This window comes from Lissotriton helveticus, chromosome 5_1 (genome assembly GCF_964261635.1).
Source record: "Lissotriton helveticus chromosome 5_1, aLisHel1.1, whole genome shotgun sequence".
NCBI lineage: Eukaryota > Metazoa > Chordata > Amphibia > Caudata > Salamandridae > Lissotriton > Lissotriton helveticus.
Window position 1 is genome coordinate 1,929,370,809 of NC_136065.1, and position 13,285 is coordinate 1,929,384,093.

Here is a 13,285-nt window from a genome sequence, read left to right on the forward strand (position 1 = left end):
GAGCCGAGATGTTATTACCTTCCCTATTAGAGAGGGAGAAAATGATTTGTGTATCATCAGCGTGAGAAAATAAAGTCAGACCGGCTTCCTCCACAATAGTGGCCAGGGGTCTAACATAGATGTTAAATAGTAATGGACTAAGAATAGACCCCTGGGGAACGCCGTACGCTGATGAACATATTTCCGAGGATGCTTTAGATGAAAAAACTTGGAAAGTACGACCACTTAAAACAGATGCTATCCAAGCCAGAGCAGAGCCCCCAACTCCCAAGGATTGAAGAGTTGCGAGAAGGATGGAGTGGGATACGGTATCGAACGCCGCACTTAAATCCAAGAGGATAAGTGCAGATGTATCCCCGCGATCGATACCGTGCCGTAAATTCTCAGTAAATCCTAGAAGTGTGGTATCTGTGGAATGGTGTGCACTAAAGCCGGATTGCGATGGATGCAAAAAATCCGAACTCTCTACCAAGAAAGTCAGCTGTGAGTTGATGTGCCTTTCCAAGATCTTAGAAAAAATGGCCAGCAACGAGATAGGCCTGAAGTTAGATAAGTTGGAGACATCCGCTCCAGCCTTTTTAAGCAAAGGGATAACCATCGCATGTTTCCACTCCTGTGGAACATGAGACTCTATCAGCGAAGAATTGAGGAGTTTCATCACCACGCGACGAGAATCCAAATCAAGTTGTTTAAAGATTTTAGCCGGTAGAGGGTCACGGGGGGAACCGGATTTGATGCTCTCGAGGCAGTAAGCAAAGGAGAAGTCATCAAAAAGTGGCCAATCAGTAAGTTGGACTGTCAGGGGGGACCGACTGTTTTGAACAGGCACAGGCATAGATAATAATTCATCGCTCGAAGGTAGAGGACTCAGAGTCATAAATACGTTCCACCTTAGTGATGAAAAACTCAGCGATGGAATTACATTGTGCCTCATTCAGAACAGGAGGGGCAGGAGTAGAATCTGCACCCGTCAGTTTTTTTACTACAGAAAAAAGTATGCGAGGACAATTCTGGGCGTGTGTTACAGTATTGGCAATATAGGTCGCTCTAGCTATTTTACATTGTTTATGGTAGTCTCTAAGAGCTTCCCTATATGCCACCTTGCGAGACGGAGAGTAAAAACGTCTCCATTGCCTCTCGAGGGCCTTACATTTGGATTTCATGGTTTTTAAATTTTCCGAGAACCATGCCGCAGGGTGACGGTGGGGCAAAGAATGCAAGTGGAACAAGTTTGTCAACAGCAGTACTCATCCATTTGGAAACTGCCGCCTCCAGCACCAACAGAGATGAGTCAACATTAGGTAAGGTATCAAACAGGTGCGAGTTAACCACTTCAGCGCTAATGACAAGGGTAACTCGTCATGGACTTTCCATTGATTTCAATGGAAAGTCAATGGAAGCTCATCAGGTGCCTTAGCAGCCAAGTGGTTAAGATCAGCGATGTTAAGCTAGTGCCAACGACGTAAACTCTCTCCTGAATCAACACCACCAGATGCTATAATCTTAGTACAAGAGAGAGAAAATTGAACTGCGTAATGGTCAGACCATTCCAAAGGACGAGCGGCAGGTTCACAATCATACGGAAGGTTCGAGAGGACAGGATCCAATAAATGTCCTGCGGAATGCGGAGACCCTGAATTGCACAGCAGAATATTAAGAGCCTCTAAATCAGCTAAAAAAGTTTTGCTGACAGTGCATTGAGCATGGACCAACTATATTTGTTCTTACTCGTCTTTTTGCATGGCACTATTTATTTTTTTATATGTATTTCAATATTATTCCTGGATATGTACTATGCTCTCCTATTTCTTTTAACTTGGATATACAGCTTCTTATTTATATTGCAATAAAGCTATCAGCAGTCTCTATTGACGCTTTAGTTACACCCACAACTGCCCTACTTTGGGCCGGTCAATTTCACTCTACTATGTAGACTGCTAAACTTCTACTGTTGCTGTACAACATGGCTTAAAGACACTGGCTAATCCTATAAAGACACAGGCTAATCCTATAGCTCTCACCTAGGCATGGTCTATTGGATTTGCCAATGCTTGTCTAATGATTGTTGGGAAGAGGTTATGCCGAAGCAGATGGCATAACCACGCCAGGTATAGTCTTACCTGCTCAAAGCCTGGTTCATTGTGATATGGGTTCTCCGTCATCAGAGACTGGATGGAGATGAGGACGGAGGAGATGCTCTGAGCCGGACTCCAGGCAGGGCCGGTCCACGTGCTGAAAAAGGTAACAGCCAAGGCGTTAAGAACAGAACAAACAAGACCAACCACTGTCAGCACGCACAATCTGAACTCAAGCAATTAACTCCCAATTTAAAGTAGTCTACAAAACACTACAACAACGAACACCGATGGTTTCTGCATAGACATTTGCAGACTGCTATCTTCTAACTACTATTCAAACAAGTGGAAAACCCAATATACCCTTGGAGGCTTGGGCAATACAAGTATTATCAGGTACGTATGCCTACAAGGGATTTATTCAACTACAAATTCATATTCATTTCTGCATTCAATGTTAACAAGCTCTATCCAGTAGCTTATAATTAAATGTCTTCAAATATAATTTCAATTATTTCCATGTGTGCAAATCTTCAAAATAATTTTTAAACACGGGTATATGTAATCAAGTAAATTTATATTTGCAAAACAATTTGCAAAGGGTACAACAATAAGTATAAAACTATTCAATAAAAAGCACAATGCAACTCGAAGTTTCCAATGATTTTGATGTTACAGATTCTTCTTAGTTACAATAGTGAACATATTTTCACAACAATGTTGTGGCTTATACTACATAGGGAAAATAACAGGGCATAAAAAAAACGAATTTTGCAACATCAATCACGCATTCGATGTAGAGTGGAGAATGCCCCTCTAGTGGAACACTATTTAAAATTTAGCCACTCAGAAAAAGACATGTTATGGTGGGTAATCGAGGTTGTCAAAACGACAGACAAATGTTGATCAGAAACTCACCCTTAAAGAAAATAAATGGATTTGTCACACTGGCAACATCAATAAAGGTTTGAATGGCATGCACTCTCCTGCTTTCTTTAATTATGTATAAACTCTATCATGATTCATAGTGACCACTATAGGATTTGCTATAAATGAACCTACTGTGTTATATGCATTGATGCATCCTTTCAGGAGTTACATTAAGTATGGTATAAGATTGTTTTGCACAACTCTATATGATTGACTGTACTAATATTCTGTAACATTTGAATTTTTTATTAAAAATGTAAAACAGACTCTATAAAAGTGATTGCCACAATGAATGTGAGGGGCAACAAGATTTGGAATTGGATAGGCAAACACTATGCTGAATAAATGCTGTAATAACAAAAACGTTTGAATGCACGTTTCAGTATTTTTCAATACCAAGTAATAAGTATAGCCCACAGTGTTTTGTATTCGCTATATTATTCAAAGTGAGGGATTTCAATATCTGTATCTATATAGATATGTATATCATATAGATGGTAGACTGAAAAAAGCCAGCTTTTGTTGGTTATACTATGATTAACTCCACTCATTTACTTTTTCTTGGGAAATGGGAACCCTTTTTTTCTTCAGATTTCTTTCTTAATATTATTTATTGGAAAAGTCTGAAAATACAAGTACGGTTAAAATACGACAGTTCGGGTCCAAATTTAAGTCTCCCCATTAAGATATATTTAAACCTTGGACACAAAGGATGTCCAGTAATAATTGTTGACGGAACCATCTTGTGGAATATAGCCGGATAGTTTTTCAAGATTCCAAGATGGCTGTGAAAGTTCACCAGCCCTACATGTAGACTGAGTATACGTCTTTCTATAGTTTTATAACGCTATACGAGTAAGCTCCAGAGATTTATACAAATGCCATTTCAACAAGAGCCCCTGAGATGCAGACTGTTCAGACAGCGGTATGTCGGCTGAAATGAGCCTCATCGTAATATAGGTAAAACTAATTTCAGCATTGCAATTTCACGCATCCACCCAGTTTGGTCTTTAATTAAAATTGTGACTTCTAGTTCTTAAGTCTTCAGACTGATACATATTGCGGAAAAGAGCTGACAAATTACAATTTTTACGGCCGTGGCTTCATAACTGCCAGGTAAAGACTCAGTAATGGTATTTGTTTATTGTTCAGAAATCTATACTAAAGATCGATATATTTTCAGGGGCCGAAATATTCGTCCCTAAAAACAATAGGTGACATTAGACCAATAATCTTTTATGTCCTTTATTCGTAATACAGGGTTTTGATCTTGTTTTTTTAAAGGTCAGGTTTGGTGGGGTCTTAGATATCACAGACCACAGCTAAAAGGAAAGCTACTTCAATAGTTCGATTGAGAACATTAGCGCGATGCACAGATGTAAAAAAACAGACTTTGTGACAATACAATTTTCTCGAGGCATTGCAGGCTATATAACCCTCGTCCTGTCGCTGTCCAGTTCATATGAGAATTGATCTAATAATTATGAGGTGCATTTTTGGCAACATACAAGAAGCCACTATAAAATTATGCGTTCGCACTGGTATTACCAACAGCTCGATTAATATGTACCGCGATTAAAAATAGCTAGGATTTAGACTATGATCTCCATCAACTTGACATATTAAATAGTTGTGCGGTGAACATGACTGCTTCCTAACAAATAATCATCATTTTTCTCTCTAGCATATTATGCTGTTACAAGTGGTAGGCTATTGAGCCACCACTCGATCTCATTGTAGGACACAGAATAAACGTTATCCACATCACTTCTGAAGTGTATAAAGTTCCCTGTTGGCTTTAGCTGCTCTCCATTCACATCTCTGGGTGTTTTCTTTTATACAGATGGAAAGAGCAATTCCTCTCCTTTATTCACATTTCTGCATCTCAGGGTTTATATACTTCGGTTTCATATTCTTTGTCTCTCATCCACACAGATGTTATTCTTTACTTTATCTAATATTTCGATGAACACACTGTAACTGCTGATTCATTCTGTGTCTATATAGAGGTCATTCATGGATATACTTAATGTCCTGAGGATGGTCTAGCCGATCCAAACATTAGACCGAAACGTCGACCGTCACACCTATTTCTCAGTACAATTGAATTGAAGGACATGCTGTCTGTGTAGTTAGTCACATTTCCTTACAATTGTTGTGAAAAGGTGTTCCCTATTATAACTAAGAGGTATCTAACATCAAAATCATTGTAAACTTCGAGTTACATTGTGCTTTTTATTGAATTATTTTTATACTTGTTTTTGTACCCGTTGCAAATTGTTTTGCCAATATAAATTTACTGGTTGAATACATATACCTGTGCTTAAACATTCTTTTGAAGATTTGCACATATGGAAATAATTGAAATTATATTGGAAGAAATGTAATCATAAGCTACTGGATATAGCTTGTTAACACTAAATGCAGAAATTAATATGAATTTGTAGTTGAATGAATACCTGATAAAAAATCTTCTAACTATAGCAGCCAAAGAGGCTTCCAAGCAAATGAGGCAAATCAGTAAAGGAACTAGCACCTGCAAGGACTCCCTCCCATGAATTCTTTCAAGAGGATTTGCATCAGTCTATTCATATTAAATTAAGGGGGCATGGGCACTTGCAGTTTCTCCTACTTTAGTTTCAGTAGGAAACAATGTGACAACTATTACAGCAACTGCCAGAGCTGCCGACATTGGAGCTGGGGATCCAGGTTCGAGTCTCCGCGTCAGCTCAGCATCCTGTGATCCTCGGCAAAACACAACCTCCCCGTGCCCATGGACAGCGCCTGAATACCCTCACAGCAGATCAGCCGTGCTCTACAAATCAGAGTATTTAAAAAACGGGTACACACTTTTGCGGCTGACGGAACAGTCATCACCCTCCATATTTGTTAGCCAGCCCACCCTTTCACAACCACCAGAGGCCCATTTTAAGCTGAAGCTTTGGGTTGAAACAAAGCAGGGACGGTCTGAGATTTCTTTGAGTAGGCCAACGCAACATTCGCTCCAACTATATACACATATACTACTGAAAAAAAAACGACTTACAAGCCCACATGAACTGCTTCTCAGCAGAGAACTCTTACCCCAGAATGCTCAGGCACACTTTGCCGTTGCGGTAGAAGTTTGGGTTAAAACGGACGGTATTGTTCCCAGTCGTCATCAGCTTGACACGCGGTGGATGAATGGGATAATCTGGTGGGCATCGGAACAGGAACAAGAAGAAACCCCCTTCATAAGGCGTGTCAAATGGGCCTGTGATTAGTGCATGAATCTGCAAAAGATGTACCCCCAAAACATCAGCCGTGGGCCCAACTACTACAGAGCATTCTCCCTTCCAACTAACGACCTGGGAGTAAGGAAAACTGCAAGTCACACACTCCAGTTATGACAGTCTTACCCAGGGCCACTGAAATTATGCGGCAGGGTAGGGTCAAATTATGTGGCAAGAAAAGGTAAATTAAGCGGTGCAATGTAGCATTTTTTGTGCTAGTAGGACTTCATTCTTGTGTAATTTTTAAACTTATTAACACCTTCTGTGCATTGGATGCCCCTCATTAGTACAAGCTTAACACCCAAATATAGTAATAAGCAACAGAAAGGTGACCCGTCAACCTTTGCAAAGGGCCCTACATGGCACAGCAACAAGTGGCCCTTTTTTATTACCTTTTGAACGGTTTAAGCTAGGAACAATTTTGTTAAAATCTGCAGATTACGTGGCAGATAAATTATGTGGCAAGTGCGGCTTATCTATATTTATGCGAAAATCGCAGATTCCTGTGACCCTGGTCTTACCCCATCTCCAAACCAGGCTACTATAACCACTCAAATCACTCTGCATAGGTAACCACCTACCCACTCCAATGAAGATTTATTTTATACTCAATGCCACTGTACACCCAAGATCCCAGCAACACACATGCATTCTTCTTTATCACCCACTGGAACTAGCAGTACACACATTGAACTCCATTTAGGCATGGTTCTTTGTTGATTTACAAGCACATACAGCACAAAAGATTGAATGAAACAGCTTCTCTATGCCAGGGGCTCGCCTACCTTAGTCATGTCGTGTGGATCAGGCACAACAAACATTCCTGGAGGGGGTTCTTTGTAGATCGACATAATGTCTCTGAACAAGAGAAAAAGTTTAATTAAGACTTCCAGACACAGCACAGGCAGTATGCACACACGTTTTGTGGGTGGGTAGAAGAAGAATATACACAGAACTGCAGCAGCGCAAATGACTTCACTTGGTAAACAGCGTTGAGTACCTAAGGAATTGTAATAGAGGCACGCTCTATAAAGCTTGAGAAAAGGCTGGAATTTCAATGTGAAGGGACAATTGAGATTGTTTCTTTCAGATATGCAATGTGTGCTGCAAAAACGGGGAAGGCTACCATTTGTAAAAGTCACTTACTTCTTGCTGCGACAAAACTCAAATACTGAATGAAAGAAAAGGCCAGGGCTAACTCTCACCAGGCTAGGAGGAAATCAAGAAGCAATGAGATCTAGCAAATTTGACATTTCTTTTAACTCCACAAAAAAGTCTGTTAGGGTAACAAGCATTGGCAAAGCACAAGTGTTGTGTAACATGGATTAAACAAGGTTGTCTGTCATAGCGTTTGAAAACAAAAACTTTACGATGCCTCACTGCACAAGAGAACACAGTATGCCCGCTGCCTACACAATTGCACAACTCGGAGGGCACATGGGGAGAAGAAACAGATGAGGTTGGTCTAAAAGGGAGGAAAAAAACTGTTTGGAGTAAAACAAACAGCGAAGGACAGTTGGAGGCGGCTCCGGAGGAAGCAAGCAACCGAGGGGAAAATGGGAAGGGGGGGGGGGTGGTCTGTTGACTGGTCAAGCAACAGGAGGTGAGAGGGGACAAGCAGCGGGGTGAGAAAGTGGAAGGGAACAGGGAAAGCAGCAACAAACGCAGGCACGGAAAGGACAGTTGGAGGCAGCTATGGGTAAAACAAACATTGAAGGGAAAAGCAATAAATGTCGGACAGGACGGTATCTGTGGATGTGAGCAACGGGAGAGGAGAGCGGCAAGTAGCAACAGGAGGGAGGTTGTGCTGGTTTGGGATGGGAGGGGGTTGTTAGAGGCAGCCTGCAAAATGATGCACTCTAGAGTGCTACAGTTCAAAATTAAGCCCCCAAGGAGGCAGTACTTGGGTCCAAGGTTCACAGCATGGACACGCACGGAGCCCGACGAGGAACCCTGAGACAAGGAGGAGGCGCTGCTCAAAAAGAATCAATAACAAGCAATTGCAATGCAATAGGTCTTGCAGTTACACGAACGAGATAAAGCTATTGCATTGTAAATGACAATGCCTTTTATTTATGTTTTTAAAACGAAAACAAATATAAAAGACATTGTTATTTGCAAGGTCAATAGCTCAAACTTGTGTAAATGCGAGACCTATTGCATTGCAAATGCTCGTTTTTTTACAGGCACTGCAACACTATTGCGCCTCAAGATGGGGCGGAAGATGGCAGCACCTAGCAACTACACATCGTTACGCAACATCAGAAGACTGCGTGTTAACCCATACACTTCTCAGGTGGCTCTGGGGGCGCTTTCTCAGTGCAACCGCTCCGATCGTACCAGCCACCTGTTTATGTTTATGTTTATTAAAACTTTTATAACGCGCTCAATTACCACAAGGTATCCTGGCGCGGTGAGTGACTTGGCAACAGGAGTGATGGATCAGAACCAGAACGATCTGTTAGGGTGGAGCATTAAACAGATGAGTCTTAAGTTCCTTTTTAAAAATAGTGATGGTCGGCAAGGCTCTAAGGAACAAGGGAAGGGCATTCCATGCGGATGCTGCCTTAACTGAGATTGATTGGCCGCCCATACGTGCGTATTTATATTTGGGAGTGGCCAATAGGCATTGATTGGCCGATCGTAGAGCACGGTTTGGAGTATAGAATGAAAACCGTTTCTGTAAGTACGTCGGTCCCAGGCCATGAACTGCTCTGAATGCCAGCACAAGAATTTTAAATAGGATTCGGTGTTGTACAGGAAGCCAATGCAAACTTCGTAAGTGGCTCCGCACGCTCGACCTCCTAGGGAGAGAGAAAAGCAGACGCACAGCAGCGTTTTGTAACACCTGCAGGCGATGAACCATGTACGCAGGTAGGCCACTAAATAAAGCATTGGCGTAATCGAGCCGAGATAAAATCAGGGCTCGAAGAACAGTCTCTTTGGCTGCCCTGGGCAGAAGAGGAAAAAATCTTCTCAAGGATCGCAGGGTACCAAAACAAATGCCGGTCAATTTTTTTATATGATCCGAAAACTTCAGATCCTGACCAAACCAGACCCCCAAGTTCTTAGCTGGGCCTCCAGTCGCACTAGGGCAGGGCAGGTCCGGTGGCCAAATCTGATCCTTGAAGTTGTCAGGAAAAGAACCGAAGAACAGGACTTCGGACTTGTCTTCGTTGCACTTAAGTTGGACTTGTGCAAGCCACCGAAATACTTCCGACAAACAATGCTGGACTGCTGATGGATCAAGCACACCCTTAGGCCAGGTGAATAACCTTGCATCCCTACCGTGAAATATTATGAAGTCCCACCTCCGGCCCACACTCGGCCATCAGTCTCGTGATCCTGGCAAGCCGCCCCCGAGCTCCTGACTCTGCCACCTTAGCAGACATGGCTCAATCAGACAGCCACTCGCAACCAAACTACAGGTCAAATTGGCACTGTGTAGCAGCAGTCTGAGACAAGGCTATTGCGCCTGGACCTTCTTCTGAAACTGCGGCACTTAGAGTAAACAAGTGCACGTCTCAGACGGAACATAATTATAGCCAAATCTCGATGTCATATATTGCATTTTTAAGAACCAAAGTCACAGTTAAGAGACTGAATCGCTTTTCCCGACCAGAAGCTGAGTGCAAGCGCTTCAAGCCTCAGTTTGATACACATTTTGTGCAGGTCACGCCTCTCTTTGAAACAGCCTTTGCGCCTCTAGTTTTCGTTTTGTTTCTGTGCTTATCAAGCCTCGGTTGAGGCAGCATGGTTCGCATCCAGCTTTCCTCTTTAGTGTAGTCCAGTCGCACAATATTCTCAAGCAGAGTTGGAAGTCATTCGGTTCTTCGCTTGAGATCTATCCCCAATGAGGATTCATAAAGAACTGCAGGGGCATTAAGGAATCTGAGTGTTTCGAGCACAGCCTATCTAGTCAAATATTTTTTACAATGGGTGCGGTGATGTCCTTTACTGGTCTTGCCTACCAGGCAGCTTTTGTGTAGGCGAAAGTCTCTTGTGGGGACCCTACCAACAAGCGCTCGCCATTGCCTTGTCCTAACCCGTGCGTCTCTGAGCTCCGTGCCTGCTTCAGAGCTGTCGTGAAGACTTTTCTTATCTGCTTGTTAAACAAGCAGATAAGAAAAGTCTTCACGACAGCCGTGAAGCAGGCGAGGCAGTCCACTAAAAAGCTAAAGGGAGGCAACGAAAAACCCTCTTTTCCAATGGGAAGCCAGAGTTTAACAAACACTAACGCTACCCAATGGAAATGCTGGGCGGGGCTCGAGTCCCCTTCTCAAAACTGACTTGTTTACTATAGCTCTTGCAGGCGAGGACCGCATGCGCGCTCCGCCAAGCGAGACCTAAAAATAGATTGACTGGGAGCCAACCAATGGTAGGTAAAGATAAGTAATGGACGGGCTCGAAGCCCCTTTCAATGTTTTTTTGTTACAAGAGATTTCACAAGCGCTATGCAAGCAAAACCTAAAAATGTTCTCTAAAAATACATCTAAAGGTCCGATGCAGGACATACAAGGAACTAACTGAAAAGTTAATCAAGACCATGATAGGAACTTGACCGACCCTGCCCTCTTGTGGAAACTTCTTGTATGGTCCAAACAGTGAAGCCATAAGCAAAACATGATATCAAGGTAATTGCATATTTGTTAAGAGGAAGCCCACACATTTTAGGTTGTGCTTACCAGACAGCAAAATCGGTCTTGTGAAAGACATAGGGGTTCCAAAAACATACAGGGGCGTGAAGCCTGCTCACTGCTCACCACTGGATCGCTATACTTTCACTCTTATTTGCTTGATTTCCATTGGAGGGCATTCCTTTTGTAGTCTGTTCATTATGTGTTTGTGTCTCCCATTGTCTCATTACCATCTCTTTGATTAGCCGACTTCACGGCTTCATCTTGTCACTTCAAGGGAACTACTTTTTTTATTTTTGTTTAAGCACTCAATGAAAGTGCTTTTTACCGCTGTCTCCCTCATGTGCGATTTTCTTCCCCCAATAGGTTGCTCTCTTGCCGATGTGCATTTTTCCTCACACCTGTAATCATATTGATCTCTTGCCCGTGTGTGGTTCTTCCCCATGCACTCCACATTGCTCTTTTGCCTGTTTCCCCATTTGTTCTCTTCCTACAGTTGCTTCTCTCCCCATTCACTGTGTTGCTTTGCTCACTCACCTCATCCACAACCCACTCATCCATGTTATTTTTTACGTTTTTTAAAGCACTTTTATGATAAATTTAAAAAAATCTCTTCCAAACTTTGTTTTTTATTTACCGATTCACCCAAGTTCAGAAAAATCAGTAAACACAAAAAAATGTGTCATTTTGCAGACATGCATATATATATATGCGTGGTGAACGTAGGCGCGCTTACAAAAGGACATGGCAGGTGTGTCATCACTTTTTTTTGCCTATAGTGCACAGCAGCCAAAGCCAATAGTTCCTATAGGCAAGACAACTGACTCTGTCAATGTCAGCATGGAGACAGCGTATCCCACCATGCCTGCATCATATTTTTAAAGAAATGCCTAATAAAAATACATACAAAGATATAGGTGCTTTCGGTCAGACACCTTCATCCACTGGTCTCAAGTATCATTCAATTTTTTTTCTACCCAGCACAAAACAAGATCAACGGGCGAGCCCAGTTCATTCATTGGCCATCTTCTACAGAGCGTTTGTTTTTTCCCTCATCACATCCACAATCATGTGCACAGCCAGCTTAAAATTAAAGCACTTCATTGCCAGTGCTGTTTGCCTGGACTGCTAGGCTTTCCTTATTTTATATTTCTACCTTTTTGAGCATATCGCATTTATTGGATAAAAATAAAGATCTGTGTGCTTCTAACGGTCAGCTCAGGACCCTTGCCAATTTTTTAAAATATTTTTTACGTTGGTACCAATGCAGACATTATACGTCTTAGCATTCTGTACATGACTTGGCCACCCATGGTATCTGTTTTTACGTCGACCACATGCTGAATACTAGAGACTAGGTGGTTCAATGGAAGTTAGCTCACCAAAAGGAGACCCTGGGGATGGCCTGCTCAAATCTATGCGAACGTTTTTGCTGAGCTTCCTCTGTACAATTTAAACAAGCTTTAGAAATGTTTCTACTTCACTTCTGTAATGACTCCCGCCAGTCTTCATACAATTACATTTGCCCCTCTAACAGCAAAACACAACGAACAGAGGCGCAGGATATTTTAAACAGCATAAAATAGCTGTCCAACCAAGATATTTGAAGTAAGGAGATTCGGATGCATTATGAGAAAAGGGATTGGACTATTTGGGGCTCGTTGGAATATCTCTGGAGCATGTTCAAGTCTTCAAATGCACTTATTAGCATTCAACACATCCTGCTTAGATGCAATTTTCCTATATATCAGTAGTATGGTCGGTGATCACTATCAAAAGCGTAGTTGGCGCACTGTAAAAGCTCCTTACGGGTCGGAGATGTCCATAAAGATTTCATATGGTATGCAGTTTATTTGGTGGGGACAGCTGATAAAGTGACACTAAGATATTGTCCAAGTGTAAGCAAGCAATGTTCAGATGCCATAGGGTAAATATGGTAGAGGATGATGTTGAACCATTTAGGGACGAGGGCACTGGCCGAGGCATATATTGCCACTCGATTTGCAGCAGGCATGTTGGCTAATTACAGAAGGCAGTATACATAGAGGTTTACAGAGTTGCACCACACCGACACTTTCTAACTATGCAGAACTGTTCATTAGAAAGGACGGTATGAGTTTGAGGCTTCCCAATGTGAGGAGGTTCCCAGGTAGTAACACTTTTAGATCCGCAGCATGCCTGTGACTTTGCTGTTGGGGAAATAGATGTAAAGGAATCATTTTAAATTGCTTGCAGAGTGGCTACATTTTAAGAATAAAAACTAAGCATTAGCACTACAGATGCTAGTTCCTACAAAATTAAACAGACGCTTTATTTTCTTTTTAGTCAAATCGGAATTGGATGGGCAACTTAAAAAAAAAAAAAATCCAAA

General features: G+C 42.0%; 1 protein-coding gene across 1 annotated transcript in view; it reads right to left on the minus strand.

The window, feature by feature from the left end:
* UBE2Z (ubiquitin conjugating enzyme E2 Z) overlaps nt 1–13,285 on the minus strand; it is a 60,727-nt gene that overhangs the window by 25,506 nt on the left and 21,936 nt on the right. The window contains exons 2-4 of the mRNA XM_078645538.1: nt 7,063–7,135; nt 6,090–6,277; nt 2,121–2,232 (exon numbers count right to left, since the gene is read on the minus strand). Coding sequence (XP_078501664.1) covers nt 2,121–2,232; nt 6,090–6,277; nt 7,063–7,135 — 373 coding nt within the window. The remainder of the gene's footprint in view (nt 1–2,120; nt 2,233–6,089; nt 6,278–7,062; nt 7,136–13,285) is intronic.